This window comes from Delphinapterus leucas, chromosome 5, assembly GCF_059928025.1.
Source record: "Delphinapterus leucas isolate spDelLeu-1000000601 "Yukka" chromosome 5, BTC_Dleu_Yukka2, whole genome shotgun sequence".
NCBI classification, from domain to species: domain Eukaryota; kingdom Metazoa; phylum Chordata; class Mammalia; order Artiodactyla; family Monodontidae; genus Delphinapterus; species Delphinapterus leucas.
In genome coordinates this window covers 31,687,296-31,704,303 of record NC_143133.1, presented here as the reverse complement: position 1 = coordinate 31,704,303, position 17,008 = coordinate 31,687,296, and the positions used below count along the sequence as shown (strand labels likewise).

Here is a 17,008-nt window from a genome sequence, read left to right as displayed (position 1 = left end):
TTTGCTGTATGCGGACCTCTCACTGTTGTGGCCTCTCCCGTTGCGGAGCACAGGCTCCCAACACGCAGGCTCAGCAGCCATGGCTCACGGGCCCAGCCGCTTCGCGGCATGTGGGATCTTCCCGGACCTTCCCGGACCGGGGCACGAACCCGTGTCCCCTGCATCGGCAGGAGGACCCTCAAACACTGCGCCACCAGGGAAGCCCTAAGCACTGTTTTTTAAATAAGCTGATAACCTTCAAGTAATGGCACACTAAATAAACTGGAATGTGTTATTTTACCCGCCCTTGGATTTAAGGTGAGAAATAATTCACAATATAAGGTCACTCATGGAGAAGGTTAAAGTCAGTTACGAGTTCCATGATTCTCATTCTCATTGTTCACAGAGGAGCAAATATCATTAATTCTTCAAGGAAAGCATTCTCTCTGTCACTCAGTTGTGAAAGAAATGTCATCCTCTTCCTTCACAAAGGGGCACCAGGGTATGTCCTCAACCAGACTTTAGTAGTCATTGCAGCAGTAGATCGCTGTAAGTTGTTTTTGGACCCCCTGAGAAAAAATGAAAGCATGACCCTCAAAGACAAATTTAGTAAAAGAAACTCAGTGGGATGAGGGGACAAGGATAAGATAATATGGTTCAAAGATCAAGTTGTTGGATAATCCAAGTTTCTTTGGATTATCTGGAAATGATAGAGGATAAATCACAATAGTCTTTCTGCCACCTCCACCCAGGTCTTGGATGAAAAGCTTGTCCCATCCTCCTGTTTGAAACAATGGCTTGCTGATTTTTCTGGCCAGAGCCTCAAAGACTGCCCTTATTGTCTCCAATGCATTATACAAACCTTGACACATAACATTTCATTTCTTCTAATAAAATATGTAAGAATATCAGAAGCATAAACTAGATTACTCACCGACATGTTAGAACAATAGTGGATTATGTATACTGTGTGTCTATACAATGCGTATTCAATTCATACGTGGCAGGTTGTAATGAGGCATCTCATTTTACTGTTTTTATGCTTGACATACATTCTTGAATCTTCACAAAACCCCACGAGGTAGGCAAGGAAAGAGTTGGTGACCCCATTTTGTGAGATGAAAGAACTCGGAAGTATTAGGGCTGGAACCTGAATTTTGTTTTCTCTGTTTTGCTAACCTTCCTGTGATAATTACTGTGGTCACCATCACTGTTCAGAGGTTTTGCTGTTGTCACTGTTGTTGCTTGTTTTTTAGGGGAGTTTATTCCCTTATCAGCCAGTTAGTTTGTTGAGAGGGCAGCTGGTCGTTGGAACAGGTTCTTTGTCAAATGCTACCGATTTTTCCCGTAATTGGAATTTACTACATTTCAGAGGGGAGAAAAGTCAATTCTTCTAGTGCAAAATGGCCTTGAGAGCAAAAGAATCCCCAAGTGTTTGAGCTTTCAACTTTGTAAGAATAAAGCTAACTCGTTGCAAGTATCACTTATAGGATAGTAGGTAATCATGTACCTAAGCCTTACACAAGTTGGCGGGGTGGGGGTGGGGGGGGACGGACCAAGGTGCATAAGGTTTTATCTCTAAATGGGACTCTCTCAGGGATTATTCCCAAGGGAATGTCCAAAGGCGGGAGAGATACAATGACCTGTTCTCAAAGGATAGCAAAGCTCTGAGGAAATGGAATGGAGTCTTGGGACACACTGTAGTCTGGATTGATTCTGGGCTCCCCAAGGGACCAAAGTGAAGCTATAGGATTGTTTGGTCCTGGTGTGAACTGGTGAGTTCTCTGTGCTAAAAATCTGTCCAACCTGTGCCCTTGCTTCTGATCACGTTTCTGGGCACGCTTTACTTCAGTTCTTATATCCAAGAAGTTATCTCTTTTTCTTCCTAAGGTCCTTAAATCATGTGTTTATTTGGGTAAAGAAAAAAGAAGCCACTACTCTTGAGAAGCTACCATGGATCAGGCACTGCTCCTTGGTTTCCTCTTGTTTAAAGCCAGGTGAATCTCATTATGCTCTTTTTTCCACTTGAGGGAACTCCAGACTCAGATAGCTAAATATAGTACAGGGAGCCCCGCTGGCTGATTGGCACACAATTGCCCAAAGCCCATAATCTTCCCACCATATTAATGGGATGGAAGAATCACCTGCCGTGGGAGGAATGCAGGAGAGGAAGAATTGCCTCTTCCAGAAATCTTTGGACAACCAAGTTTTGTGCTGTTGAGAGCAAAGTTATGGAGGGCTTGAGCTTGAGCCTGTAAGATTCTTTAACCCACATTCAGCAGATTTCCTTTCTCCACCTTAACTCTAGTCCTTTCATCTATAAATATGCTCTTTCCTCTTTATATCCTCATGCCCTATTACTGACGTGTGATGAAGGGGGCAAAACCCAGTTGCCCCGTCATTCCTCTCCTGTCATCACACACCTGCCTCTGGCAGATGGCAGGGGCTCTGGGTCTGCGAGGAGACTGAGCCCCCAGAGCACACACCCCAGGCCCCCAAGCACACAGGGTTTTTCAGGGAGGAAGTGATACTTTTGAACATATTTTGTATTACATCTGGTCAGTTTCCCAGTCCATGGGTTGAAGGGAATGTTTACATTTGACACCAGGGGAAAGACATTTCCCAGATGTCTGCGTGGGTTTAAGCCATTTTAACAAAATACCATAAACTGGGTGGCTTAAACGAAAACGTTTAATTTCTCACAGTTCTGGAGGTCGGGAAGTCCGAGGCCAGGGTGCCAGCATGGTCGGGTTCTGGTGAGGGCCCTCTTCCTGGTTTCCTTCCCTGTGGGACCGGTGGAGGAGTGAGAGCTCTAGTGTCTTTCTCTTCTTCTAAGGACACTAATCTCATCACCCTCCTGACCTCCTCTAAACCCAATTACGTCCCAAAGACAACCTCCCATACAATCCCCTGGGGGTTAGGGTTTCAACTAATGGATTTTCACCAGTACACAAACATCATGTAGTCCACAACACCTGGGTTTTTTGATTTTATACAAATACATCTTTTAAAAGCAAAGTGCACTTTTTTGTGCAAGATCTTAAGCTCTTTGGGTCCCGTGGCTTTTGGTAATCTGTGAGCCTGTCTCTGCAAGGCACTTTCCCACTGCTTCGGTGAACAGTGCCCTCTGTCCTGGTCAGGCTGCTCTCATCCCGGTCCTCTGTGCTGCAGCACCCAGTCCAACCACGTGAGGTGCTTCCCCCAACCAGACTGTCACCTGTGTACCCAGGAAGGCAGTGTGACATGGTGGCCCTGTGCTCTCTGGGTCTGAATCTCGGTTCTTCCAGTGCTGGCTGAATGTGGAAGATGTCAAAAAAGTTGCCTAACCTCTGTGCCTCGGTTTCTTTATCAGTGGGATGGAAATAATAATAGTCCATGTCTCACAGAATTGTTGGGAAGACTAAAGATGTTGTTATAAGATACACATTCGGTTAAGTGTTAGCCAATTCAGTTAAATATTTTAGGTACCATAGTTCTAGCTCTGAAATTATTCACGTATCAATATATCCAGATCTTGCTTGTCCTGAAAGTTCAGCTGAAGTCTCATCTCCTGAAAACTTTATCTTACTTCTCTGAATCTGAGTTCCTCCCTAAAAGATACATACAAACTAATTGTCAAAATGTGAGATACACTCGCTGATATAAGATTTTTAAAAATGTCCTGTTAACATACCAGATTTCCTTAAGAGAAGGAATTGTCTTAGTATTCATTCCAGTGTCTAATAAAGTTCTTATCACATACAGCAAATATTTATTGAATGAGTTTTTTTAAATATCATCTTTTGTGTTTGGAATATTAACAGAATGTATGAGGCTTCGATGAAAAGGAAATTGCCCATCATGCCTCTAAATAATTTGCTTTAAAATAATTGAAGCACTTATCAAATCATCAGATGTTTATAATTTAAATGTTTCAGTAGCCATCATATTATATGTATTTTATGAGATTTTAGCCAAAAATATGGATTGAAAAATAAAGGCTGAAGTGGAAAATCCAAAGACTTTGGACTCAGCCCCTAGGTTTAATTCCTAAGCAAGTTACTTTACCTTTCTGAATCATCATGTCCGTCCCTTCTGTAAAATGAGAGTGAAGAAAGGTACCTCCCAATGTCATGGTGAGGATTGGAGATAATGTTTAGTAAAGCACTTGATACTACCTGACTCGTTAATATATATTCAAGTCTAATCAGAAAATAAATTCATGGGATTTTAAAACTTTTAAATTTTATTGGAAGGGATTTTAGAATTTTTAAATTGCAAGGATTTAGAATTTTCTACTTAATACAAGATACATATGTTTGTCACACTGTACAAGCTTTTGGATTTCAGTTGAGAACAATGTCAGGTGTTTAAGCTTATGTTTCCAAAGCCTCCGCTCTGCCTCTTGCCCACATTTTGTACACTAATCAGATACCTGAATTGTTTTGCTGTATCTCTCCAGAAACATCCAGAAAAATGAGTTGCTAGCGTGGAAACGGTTTTTTCTAATGCAAAAGGACAATTCATTCAAAGAGGTAAACTGCGGCTTGCCCTTGACCATTGAATTAAGGGTGATTATCCCAGTCATAAATAGCTACAGCTGGTCCATCACAGTGGGGTTATATGTTTGGTGCAATGTTGGACTACCAACAAAGTTACTAGATTTCACCAGAAACTAATCTAGCGAGCTGACTTTTGAATGACCTGCCTATATATTGGGGGAACACCAGAGTTTGGGCAAGTGCCAAAAGGTCTTAAGATTAAAGAGAGTTAAGCTCAAAAGCAGAAAAAGTTGTTAAAGACTGTTTTGGTATACGACAGCCTTTCCAAGAGAAGTGTTGAGAAATCTGCTTCTGGAGCTATTTAAAATGAATTGTCCAAACAGAAAAATTCACAAAAATATGAGAATTAGCCAATATACTCTTTTTTTAAAAAATTATTTAACTTATTTATTTTTGGCTGCATTGGGTCTTTGTTGCTGCGTGGGCTTTCTCTAGTTGCGGCGAATGGGGGCTACTCTTTGTTGCAGTACGCGGGCTTCTCATCACGGTGGCTTCTCTTGTTGTGGAGCATGGCCTCTAGTCGCTTGGGCTTCAGTAGCTGTGGCATGCAGGCTCTAGAGAGGAGGCTCAGTAGTTGTGGTTCATGGGCTCCAGAGGGCAGGCTCAGTAGTTGTGGTGCACAGGCTTAGTTGCTCCGCGGCAAGTGGGATCTTCCCAGACCAGGGCTCAAACCCATGTCCCCTGCATTGGCAGGCAGATTCTTAACCACTGCACCCCCAGGGAAGCCCAACCAATACACTCTTAACTAATGGGTCAAGGAAGAAGTCACAAGGGAGATTTGAAAATACTTTGAGACAAATGACAATGAAAAAAAAAACCACCAACATGTATGGGATACAGTGGTGCTGAGAGGGAAATTTATAATTATAAATACATACATTACAAAGAAAGATTTCAAATCAATAACCTACCTGTAGTTCTTAAGGAACTGGAGAAAGAGAAGCAAACTACACCCAAAGTTAGCAGATGGAAAAAAATAAAAGTTAAAGTAGATATAGAGAATAGAAAAACAACAGAGAAATCAATGAAGCCAAAAGTTGCTTCTTTGAAAAGACCAACAGAATTGACAAACATTTAGCTAGATTGACTAAGGAAGAAGAGCAAGAAGGCTCAAATTACTAAATTCAGAATGGAAGTGGGGACATTACTACTTGATTTTATAGAAATAAAGCATTTATAAAAGACTATGAATAATTGTAAGCAGACAGATTGGATAACTTAGATGAAATGGACAAATTTCTAGAAGCACAAAGCCAGCCAGTACTGAATCTTGAAGAAACAGAAAATCTAAATAAACCTTTAATAATGAGAATTGAATTAGCAATCAAAAATCTCCCAACAAAGAATAACCCTGGACCAGATGGCTACACTGGTGAATTCTACCAAATATTTGAAGAATCAACACCAGTTTTTCTCTTCCAGAAAATTGAAGAGAATACTTCCTGACTCATTCTGTGAGGCCAGAATTACCCTGACACCAAAGCCAAACAAAGGCACTATGAGAAAAGAAAACTTCACACCAATATCCCTTATGAATATTGACACAAAAAGAAACAAAATATTAGCAAAACCAAATTCAGCAGCATATTAGAAGGATTATACACCATGACCAAGAGGGATTAATTCCTAGAATGCAAGGATGATTCAATACACGAAAATCAATCAATATAATACACTACTTTAACCGAATGAAGGGGAAAAATAACGTGATCATTTCAATTGATACAGAAAAAGCATTTGACAACATTTAACACCCTTTCATGATAAAAAAAAGAAAACCTCAATAAACTAGGAATAAAAGGAGACTACTTCAACATAATAAATGGTATATATGAAAAACCCACTGCTAACATCACACAATGCTTTTCCTCTAAGATCAGGCAAAAGACAAGGATGCCTGCTTTCATCACTTCAGCATAGTATTGGAAGTTCTAGCCAGAATAATAAGACAAGAAAAAGAAAGAGCATCCAAATTGAAAAGGAAGAAGTAAACTTAACTCTGTTCAAAGATGATACGATCTTATATGTAGAAAACCCCAAAGATTCCACACACAAACTATATTTAGCTCAAATAAATGACTTCAGCAAAGTTGCAGGATATAAAGTCAAAAGGCAAAAATCAGTCACACTTCTATATACTAACAATGAACAATCTGAAAAGGAAATTTAGAAAACAATTTGATTTACAATAGCATCAAAAAGAAAAAAATAGGAATAATTTATCCAAGGAGGTGAAAGATTTGTATACTAAAAAGTACAAAACATTACTGAAAGAAATTAAAGAAGACCTAAATAAATGGGAAGACATTCCATGCTCATGGATCGGAAGACTTAATATTAAGATAATACTACACAGAGCAGTCTACAGATTCAATGCAATCTATATTAAAATTTCAATGGTGTTTTTTACAGAAAAAGAAAAGCCCATCCATAGGTTCATATGAAGTCCCGAGGGACCAAAACAATAGCAAAACTGTAGGCAAATTGTCCATACAGCCAAATTTGTCAGAATAGCCAAAACAATCTTGAAAGGAGAAATAGTTGGAAACCTCAAGCTTCCTAATTTTAAAACTTACTATAAAGTACAACAGTCAAAACACTGATACTGGCAAAAGGATGAACATACAGACCAATGGAACAGAACGGAGAGCCCAAAAATAAACCCTTGCATTTCTGGTCAATTTTTGGCAGAGGGTCCAAGAGCATTCAGTGGGGGAAAAGACAAGTGTTAATAGTCCTAGAAAAACTGGATATCCACATGCAGAAGAATGGAGCTGGACCTTTAGCATATAGCACACACAAAAATTAACTTGAAAAGTGAATCAAGACCTAAATTTAAGAGCTAAAACTATAAAACTCTTAGAACAAAACAGTTCTAAGTGAAAATCTTCAGGACCTTGGATTAGACTGTGTTTTCTTAAGCATGACACCAAAAGCACAGGCAATAAAAGAAAAAAAATTACATAAATTGGACTTTTTCAAAATTAAAAACCTTTGTGCATCAAAGAACAATGTCAAGAGAGTGAAAAGACAATCACAAAATGGGAGAAAGTATTTGCAAATCGTAATATATCTGATAAGGGATAAGCATTCAGAATGTATAAAGAACTCCTACAACTCAAAAACAACAAAACACCCCAATTCAAAAATAGGCAAAGGATTTGAATAGACATTTCTTTAAAGAATATATACAAATGGCACATAAATATATACAATGAAAACACATGAAAGGAATCTCAGCATCATTAGTCATTAGAAAAATGTAAATCAAAGCCACAATGGGATACCACTTCATACTCATTAGGATGGCTATTATGAAAAAATAAAAAGAACAACAAAATAACAAGTGTTGGTAAGGATATAGAGAAATTGGAGCCCTCATCATTGCTGGTAGGAAAGTTAAAACTGGTACAGCTACTGTAGAAAAAGTTTGGTGATTCTTCAAAAAGTTGAACATGGGGTTACTATATGATTCAGCAATTCCATCCCTAGATAGATACCTGAAAGAACTGAAAGCAGGGGCTCAATCAGATATTCATATACCAATGTTCATCACAGCATTATTCACAAGAGCCAAACGTGGAAACAACCCAAATGTCCATCGATGGATGAATGGATAAACAAAAGGTAGTATGTGCATACAGATGGCCCCTAACTTATGATGGTTCAATTTAAGATTTTTTGACTTTACAATGGTGAGAAAGTGATATGCCTTCAGCAGAAACCATACACTGAATTTTGAATTTTGATCTTTTCCTGGGCTAGCGACATGTTATAGTACTCTCTGGAGACACTGGGCAGCAGGAAGCAGCTGCAGCTCTCAGGCAGCCACGCAATCGCAGGGGTAAGCAACCGATACGTGTACAACCATTCAGTATCAGACAACCTTTCTGCTTTTCACTTTCAGTACATTAGTCAAAAAATTACTTGATTTTGCCCAACTGTAGGCTAATGTAAGTGTTCTGAGCATGTTCAATGTAGGTTAGGCTGAGCTATGATGTTTGGTAGGTTAAGTGTATTAAATGCACTTTCGACTTAACTGTTTTCAACTTAGGATGGGTTTATGGTTTATCAAGATGTAACCCCATCATAAGGAGAGGAAGATCTGTACAATGGAATATTATTCAGCCATGAAAAGGAATGTAATTCTGAGATGTGCTACAACATGGATGAATCTTTAAAACATTATGCTAAGCAAAATAAACCAGACACAAAAGAACAAATATTGTAGGATTCCACTTATATGAGGTATCTAGAATAGGCACTTCAGAGAGACAGAAAGTAGAATAGAAGTTACCAGGGGCTGGGGGAGATAGCGAGTTATTGTTTAATGGGTACAGAGTTTCTGTTTGGGATTATGAAAAAGCTCTGGAAATAGATAGTGATGGTAGTTATACATCATTGTGAATGTCCTTAGTGCCACCGAATTGTAAACTAAAAATGGTTAAAATGGTAAATTTTATGTTATGTAAATTTTACCACAATAAATAAAAACAAGCCCCTCCATATTTATTCCAGCATAATTTTAATAGAAATTGGAAATAACCTAGATATTTGTTAACAGAGGATTGGGCTAACATTGTGACATGCCTGTATGGATTTCTTAATAGTCTTGCTTTCACCTCTGCCCCTTTACAGAGCAGCCAAAATGATTCTGTTAAAATATCAGCGTTAAATGAGAAGAGCAGGTTAGTGAACTAAATGCATAGTATGATGCCATTTATGGGGCGGCGGGGGAAATCTCTATAAGCATAAAAGAAATCTGAGAGGAGATATATCATACTTTTAACAGAGGTTATTTCCAGGTGGTAGAAAGACAAAGTGCATGCATGCGCACGCGCGCGCGCGTGTGTGTGTATGCTGTGTGTACTTTGTTCTATGTAGCAACAGCCTTAGTACCAGTTCTGTTTCTTGGTATTTATCTTACTGAAATAATCAAAAATGTATATATCACATTATTGTTCATAATAGCAAAAAAATTGAAAATAGCCTGTGTTGACAATAGGATATCTGTCAGATAAATTTTGAAATATTCCTAAACAATGAACTAGACTTTTAAAAGTCCAGAAGTCAACAAATAAGGGCCTGCAGAATAAGTCCAGCTGTTGTCTTTTTTTTTTTTATAAATAAAGTTTTACTGAAATATGGCCATGACCATTTATTTACATATTGTCTATGGCTACTTTCCTGCTCCCGTGGCTCAACTGTACTGTTGTGGCAGAGACCAAATTGCTGGCAAACCTAAAACATTTACTGTTTGGCCCTTTTCGGAAAAAGTTGCTGAATCCTTGGACTAGAATATAGTAATTAAAAATGATTTGTGGGAGAAAAACATGGAAAATGTTAATGATACATATACATAATATACATATCCATGGTTATAAATTAAACTATTTATAACGATTAAAGATACCATAGATATATGTGTAAAAAGGCTGGAAGGATACATACAGAAATGTTATAAATTACTTCTGGGTGGAAAAAAATAAAAAGGTGATCATTATTTCCTCTTCTGCAGTTTCTTGCATTTTCAAATTTTCTACGAAAACTATGTATTGCTATTTTTTGAATCAGAATAAAAAATCAACTTTCAAATATCTGGTTTGCTTTCCTAAAGGGAAGAGTAGGTCATCTTTCAAAGTCTTTCCTAAAACGTGATTCTTTGTGAGACTTGGAAATGAGTCTTCATTATTAGGCAAATGGCCAAGCATGCTTACTGCCACCAGGAAGTAAAAACCCTATGCTTTGCTGAGGCAAACAGGTTATACTTTACCTTGTAAATGCACTTTATTTTTTCAGATTGTATTGACTAAGTATGTTATTAATCAGGGTCCAAGTTCAAGGTCCTGACAATCTACTTAAGAAGGTGAATCTTAGGGACTGGAGGTATTTTAGAATCCTTGTGTTAAGCTCCCTCATTTTACTATGAAGAAAAAGTTGGAAAGGTTAACAACTTGTCCCTGTTAGATCTGGGCAGACTCCCATTTGGTTTCCATGCTGAGTTCTGCAAAATAAATGGAAGTAAATGAGGGAGAAGAAAGGAACATGGATTCCAGCAATGCTTCGGCTTACATAAAAATCAAAGTCAGGAGTCCGTAACCATTATGGCCAGGCTAATTAAAGTAAGTGTATGTTTATTTTTTTAGAGGAATGTTACTCTAACCATTTTCCCTTCTATCCCTCTTTATTTACATACTAAACTACTAGTAACTGTTGTTACAATAACAATATATCACATAACTGTTACTGTGGGCATACATTTCACAATAGGTAGCTAAGTCTTCTTACTTCACCATGTCTTTTCCTTCTAAGATATTGGATTTTATTCTCTTTTATTTATTATTTTTATTTATTTACTTTTTTGCGGTACGCAGGCCTCTCACTGCTGTGGCCTCTCCCGTTGCGGAGCACAGGCTCCGGACGCGCAGGCTCAGCGGCCATGCGTCACGGGCCTAGCCGCTCCGTGGCATGTGGGCTCTTCCCGGACCGGGGCACGAAACTGCGTCCCCTGCATCGGCAGGCGGACTCGCAACCACTGCGCCACCAGGGAAGTCCTTGGATTTTATTTTTTTAATTTGTTCTACTGAGATAAAATTTACTTTGAGTGAAATGCACAGTTCAGTTTTGACAAATGCGTATGCTCAAGTAACTAACACCCCAATCAAGACATAAAACATTCCCACCACCTGGGAAAAATGTCTCATGTCCCTTCCCAGTCAATCTTGCCCTCTGTCCTGATTTATATCACCATGAGTTAGTTGTGCCTTTCTAGAACTTCTTATAAATGCAATTCTTCAGTATGTAGTCTTTTGGGTCTCGCTTCTTTACTCAGCGTAATGTTTTTTTTGAGAATCATCATGCTGTGGGGTGTATGATAACTTATTCCTTTTCATTGCTGACCAGTCGTCTATTTTACAAATATATCACAGTTTCCTTCCTCCTCCTCTTTTGTTGAAGGACACCTGGATAGTTTCCAGTTTGGGCATTAAACAAAAAATTTCTTCTGATCCTGGAACCTCTTTGTCCAAATAAAAAGTTTTGAGAATTGGATTTTTTTACTTTGGAGATTCTGCCTTCCACTGATATGTTTCAGGGTCTTTCCTCCCTTCATCTCCTCTCCAGGAAAATCACAATACATTCAACTGGAGAAGAATGATATGGGTAATATTGAAGATGGGCAAGTTTATTTGTTCATCATACAAGTCCTAAAGGCTGAATATAGAAAACAAGTTAATATCCTGACCAGTCTCACAATCTAATTTTGGAAAGGGCAGGTAAAGCTGCAAGGAGTGAAAAAGTGAGACAATACGGCCAACCCATAGAGTTAAAAGCATTGTCAGGGCCCAAAGGTAATTATTACAATTACAGCTTGTACTTATCGAGCCTGAGCTAAATGCCAGACATTGTGCTAATTACTCCATCCAGTCTTTATGCTTGATGTAGGCACATTTGTTATCCCAATTTCATGTAGGGTACATGGACGCTCAGAGAGTACATAAGGAAGTACCTAACACTATATGTAGAAGACACTCGAGTATATATGAAGCAAATCATAGGAATTTAAAGGAAATGAAGGGATTAATTTTTAAATGGCTAGTGGAGTTGTGCCACTAAATAAATAATTAGCATTTCAACTTTCTCTTCTCATTAGCATTTTGCAAACTCTTCTTAAGCCATAAGCCCTCTCTGTTCATGCTCACTGACTCTGGATGGATATACTGTGTAGCATTCACCTCCCAGGGAATTACCAGCCAGCTGGACAATTGTAGTTTTACAAACAAAGTAATTTAACACCTCTCTCTTTTAACACCACTCTTTTTTTTTTTTTTTAATTTTTTATGTATTTTTTTTTTGGCTGCGTTGGGTCTTCGTTGCTGTGTGCGGGCTTTCTCTAGTTGCGGCAAGCGGGGGCTACTCTTCGTTGCGGTGAGCGGGCTTATTGTGGTGGCTTCTCTTGTTGCGGAGCACGGGCTCTAGACCTGCGGGCTTCTGTAGTTGTGGCATGCGGGTTCAGTAGTTATGGCTCACAGGCTTAGTTGCTCCGCGGCATGTGGGATCTTCCTGGACCAGAGCTGGAACCCGCGTTCCCTGTATTGGCAGGTGGATTCTTAACCACTGCGCCACCAGGGAAGCCCAACACCACTCTTGATAACAAAATAATAGTACAGATATTTTGGATATCTGTACTATTTGTACTGTTACCAACAATTCTGTTATCTGTACTGTTACCAACAATTCTGGCTGAAATCCATGTACAGCAAGAAGGATTCCAGTGAGAAAGCAAGTGGTTTAAAATTATCTTTGGGGATTCAATTTTAAAATGTTTTCCTTAATGCCCTTCTTGTCCTCCTTTCCCTCTCTCCCCAGCCCAAAGATCTTTTAGTATTCTCTTCCTTTACTGCTACTGATTATTATATTATTCATCTATTTAAAATAGGAAGGATGGAGCAGAAAGTATTCCTTTTTCTGGCAAGAAAGCCCTGAATATCATTTGGGGAAATTCATCCCTAAGAAGCACTGAATGAGCTATGTGGTTTCATGTTTAAAATAGTTTATCCATAGTATGTATTATGAACAATGTAGCTTCCTCTATTAGTTTGCAAGGGCTGCCATAACAGAGTACTACAGACTTATTTCCTCACAGTTCTGGAGGCTAGAACTCTTAAGATCAAGGTGTTGGTAGGGCTGATCTCTTCTGAGGACTCTCTCCCTGTCTTGTAGATGGCCATCTTCTCCCTGTGTTTTCATGTTGGCTTCCCTCTGTGTCTGTCCATGTCCTAATCTCTTCTTCTTAAAAAGACACCAGTGATATTGGATTACAGTCCACTTATATGACCTCATTTTACTTTACCTCTTTAAAGACCCTATCTCCAAACAGTTTCATTCTGAGGTACTGGGGGTTAGGACTTCAACATATGAATTTTGGGGGAACACAACTCAGCTTATAATACTTCCTATCTGCATCACAGAGCTGTTAGCCTAAATAAGAGAATTACTTAGGAAAACAATGTGAATGTAATTATATCCTGTATAAGAGGGTGTCTGTTAAGGTCGTTAAATTAGTCACATGGTCAACTATTTTAAAATCATTTGTGAATTTAAGTTGCTTGTAAGGAAAGATGTTAGTGGCTACTATTTTGGAGAACAGGCTATGAAGAGAATCAGATGACATATTGAAGATCATCTGTGCAAACCAGTGGTAAAATTTTTTAAATTCTCAAAATTGAAAAAAAATGAGAAAAGTAATCTAACAATGGTTACTTATAGAAGATAAGAGGTGTGTTTTTTGGGGAAGCTTAAAATAATTTATGAAGAGCATGGCAAAAATAGTATTAGAACAGAGTAGATGTGAAATAAAGAATAAAAAGGATCAGAAAATGGGAAACATTTGTTCATTATCATCAGTTACGTTGATTTATACGAGACTGGCCTTTTAGCAGACAGGAAATGGTCTAGTATCGACAATTCTGTGTCAACCTAACATAAAAGAAACCAGAGGATTTAGCCTGTAGAAGACAGAAAAGGGAAGTGCCTACGAGCCATAATTATGGAAAATTAAAGGACTTTGTATTGAAAGCATTACACAATTCTCACTTAAAATCTCAACCTCAGCATAGTTATAATGATATTGTGACCCACTCCTCACCTGATTGATTTTCTTTTTATATTATTAGCTACTTAAATCCTCCAAGCAAATTTCTGGATTAGGTCTTCTGCTTTACCCAGGCCACACGCTGAAACGGACGCTGAACTTTCACTCTCCACATAAAAGGGATATTCCCGTGTATGGCAAGTTATAAGAGCTTTACTCCATCACCCCACCCACCCCACTATTCCCCACCCATCCTTTCTCCGGAGCGTTGGCCACCTACATCTACAAATTCTACACATTGCATTTCCATCATCCTGCTGTCAGTGGGTGGAGGAAAGGGTCATTTCTTCCTCCGAATCCCGATTTGGATAAAGCAGTACCCCTGTCTTTTTGCTACCAGGAGATAGGGCGGGGACCCCCCTCGCCCAGCTCAGGGTAGAAGCGCTGGTGTTGAGGCTGAGTTGTACGAGGGGCCTGTTGACCTGGCACGGTTTAAGCACTCAACTGACAAATAACACAGGAAATCCGGTAACCAATCAGAGCGTAAGGGTGTGGTGCGAGCATCTTTTTTTTCAGGTGCGGTCACAGCCAAGTCTGACCCAGCGGAGGGGCGCGACCCGGATTGGGCGGCCAATTTCCAGACAGCTTGCCCAGCCTGGTCCGCGGACCGCCACAGCCTGGTTGCGAGCGCGTCCCCGTTTCTTCTCGGGCGTCGCTGATTGGAGGGGCTGGGGAGGAAGCGGTGGGCGCAGCCAATCCGGAGCGGCCTCCGCCGCTCTCCTCCCCGCCCCCGGGCTTCAAGGGGAGTTGGCCTTGGGGCCGAGCACCGGTGTCTGCGTGTGCTCTCATGAGGATAGCGGCAGGAGCCCGGGGCTGAGGACTCCGGCGCACAGGCCATGGCTTCCGCCGGGCTGCCCCAGGCTCCCGCTGAGGACTACCCCTGGCCTCTGCGCCTTCTGCACGCGCCCCCGGGGCTGCTGCGGCTGGACCCCACGGGCGGCGCGCTGCTGCTTCTCGTTCTCGCCGCGCTGCTGGGCTGGAGCTGGCTGTGGCGGCGCCCGAAGCGGGGCATCCCCCCCGGGCCCACGCCCTGGCCCGTAGTGGGCAACTTCGGCTTCGTGCTGCTGCCGCCTTTCCTCCGACGGAAGAGCTGGCCGTACCGGCGGGCAAGGACCGGAGAATTGAATACCTCGGGCCTGGGCGTGCAGTTGCTCCTGGCAGACATGGCCCGTGTGTACGGCAACATCTACAGCTTCTTCATCGGCCACTACCTGGTGGTGGTCCTCAACGACTTCCACAGCGTGCGCGAGGCGCTGGTGCAGCAGGCCGAGGTCTTCAGCGACCGCCCGCGGATGCCGCTCAACTACATCCTGACCAAGGGGAAGGGTGAGCTGGGCCGCGGCCGCGGGAGCCTTGGGGGTCAGGGGTCACGGGCCGTGTGAGCACGCGGATGGGGCTGCAGGTGCGCCGGAGCTGGGGGTTCTGTGCCCCCTGCGGCCGCGCGCACCCAACCTGCCTCACACCTGCACCCAGCGCGGGAGGGGGAGGGCGGCGCTGCCTCCCACTCCCGGTGCCTTTGAGATCCCCTGCAGCTGTGATAGGTTCCATCTTTCCAGGAGTATTCGCTCCTTCCCAGAATAAGGCCTCACTCTTCAGGCTGTGTTCCCGACGAGAAACTTCGGCCGTGTTAGAAAGAGAGAGGGATATTTACACCTTTTGCGTTTTGGGTGCAAGAGTTTAAGATTATTTCCCCATAAGATAGGAAGTCCAGAAAACACGATAGGAACTAATTGGCAAACCTAATGTACAATAGGTTTATAGTTTCTGTGATTCCTGCTTATGGAAGGCTAAGTTGGGCAGTGTTGAGCGTTGGTAAACATGTTATCCGCTGCAATAGAATATCACATTTGCCCTTTTTGTTTATCAGTGTTCCCCTTTGTCTTATTGGCCGGCACAGGTCCCAGACTGTGTTTCCGTCTGTGTCAATCCTACCCTTCGGTCAGGTGTTAATTTTTTTTTTTTTTACATCTTTATTGGAGTATAATTGCTTTACAATGGTGTGTTAGTTTCTGCTTTATAACAAAGTGAATCAGTTATACATATACACATGTTCCCATATCTCTTCCCTCTTGCGTCTCCCTCCCTCCCACCCTCCCTATCCCACCCCTCTAGGTGGTCACAAAGCACCGAGCTGATCTCCCTGTGCTATGCGGCTGCTTCCCACTAGCTATCTGTTTTACGCTTGGTAGCGTACATATGTCCATGCCACTCTCACACTTTGTCACAGCTTACCCTTCCCCCTCCCCATATCCTCAAGTCCATTCTCTAGTAGGTCTGTGTCTTTATTCCCGTCTTACCCCTAGGTTCTTCATGACTTTTTTTTTTTCTTAAATTCCATATATATGTATTAGCATACGGTATTTGTCTTTCTCCTTCTGACTTACTTCACTCTGTATGACAGACTCTAAATGTCTTTCCCTCAGGGAGTTTTTTTCCTCACTTCCGTTCCAGGTAAGTTAGTCTCCCTTGTTAGAACCAGTTTCATTGCACAAGTACTTTTCCTTCACTGCACTTATCAATATTGAGGCTTCATAATTCTGTAACCTTGGCCTGAATGTGAGTCTTCACCACTAGACTGACATCTAGGAAGACAGAGTTATTCCTTGTCCTGCCTGGCACATATAGGAGTCAATAACTATTTATTAAGTAAATGAACTACTACTTCCTTTTCCTGGCATGTGGTATAAAGAGATCCAGGCTTTTCAGAATCTGATGAAGCCAGAATAATGATGATCTTAATATTCTAAATGTCCCACTGAAAAATAAATCATACATGTCACAGTTCATACCTTACTCTCTCCATGTCTTTACACCTGCTGCTTCGTCTACCTGGAAT

The 17,008-nt window shown here is 41.0% G+C and overlaps 2 protein-coding genes across 2 annotated transcripts in view; both read left to right on the top strand.

Annotated features, from left to right (window-relative positions):
- Positions 1-17,008, top strand: part of SGMS2 (sphingomyelin synthase 2) — a 113,323-nt gene that overhangs the window by 85,739 nt on the left and 10,576 nt on the right. The window lies entirely within an intron of this gene.
- Positions 15-17,008, top strand: part of CYP2U1 (cytochrome P450 family 2 subfamily U member 1) — a 36,008-nt gene continuing 19,014 nt past the window's right edge. The window contains exon 1 of the mRNA XM_022567088.3: positions 15-15,498. Coding sequence (XP_022422796.1) covers positions 15,009-15,498 — 490 coding nt within the window. The 5' untranslated portion in view covers positions 15-15,008. The remainder of the gene's footprint in view (positions 15,499-17,008) is intronic.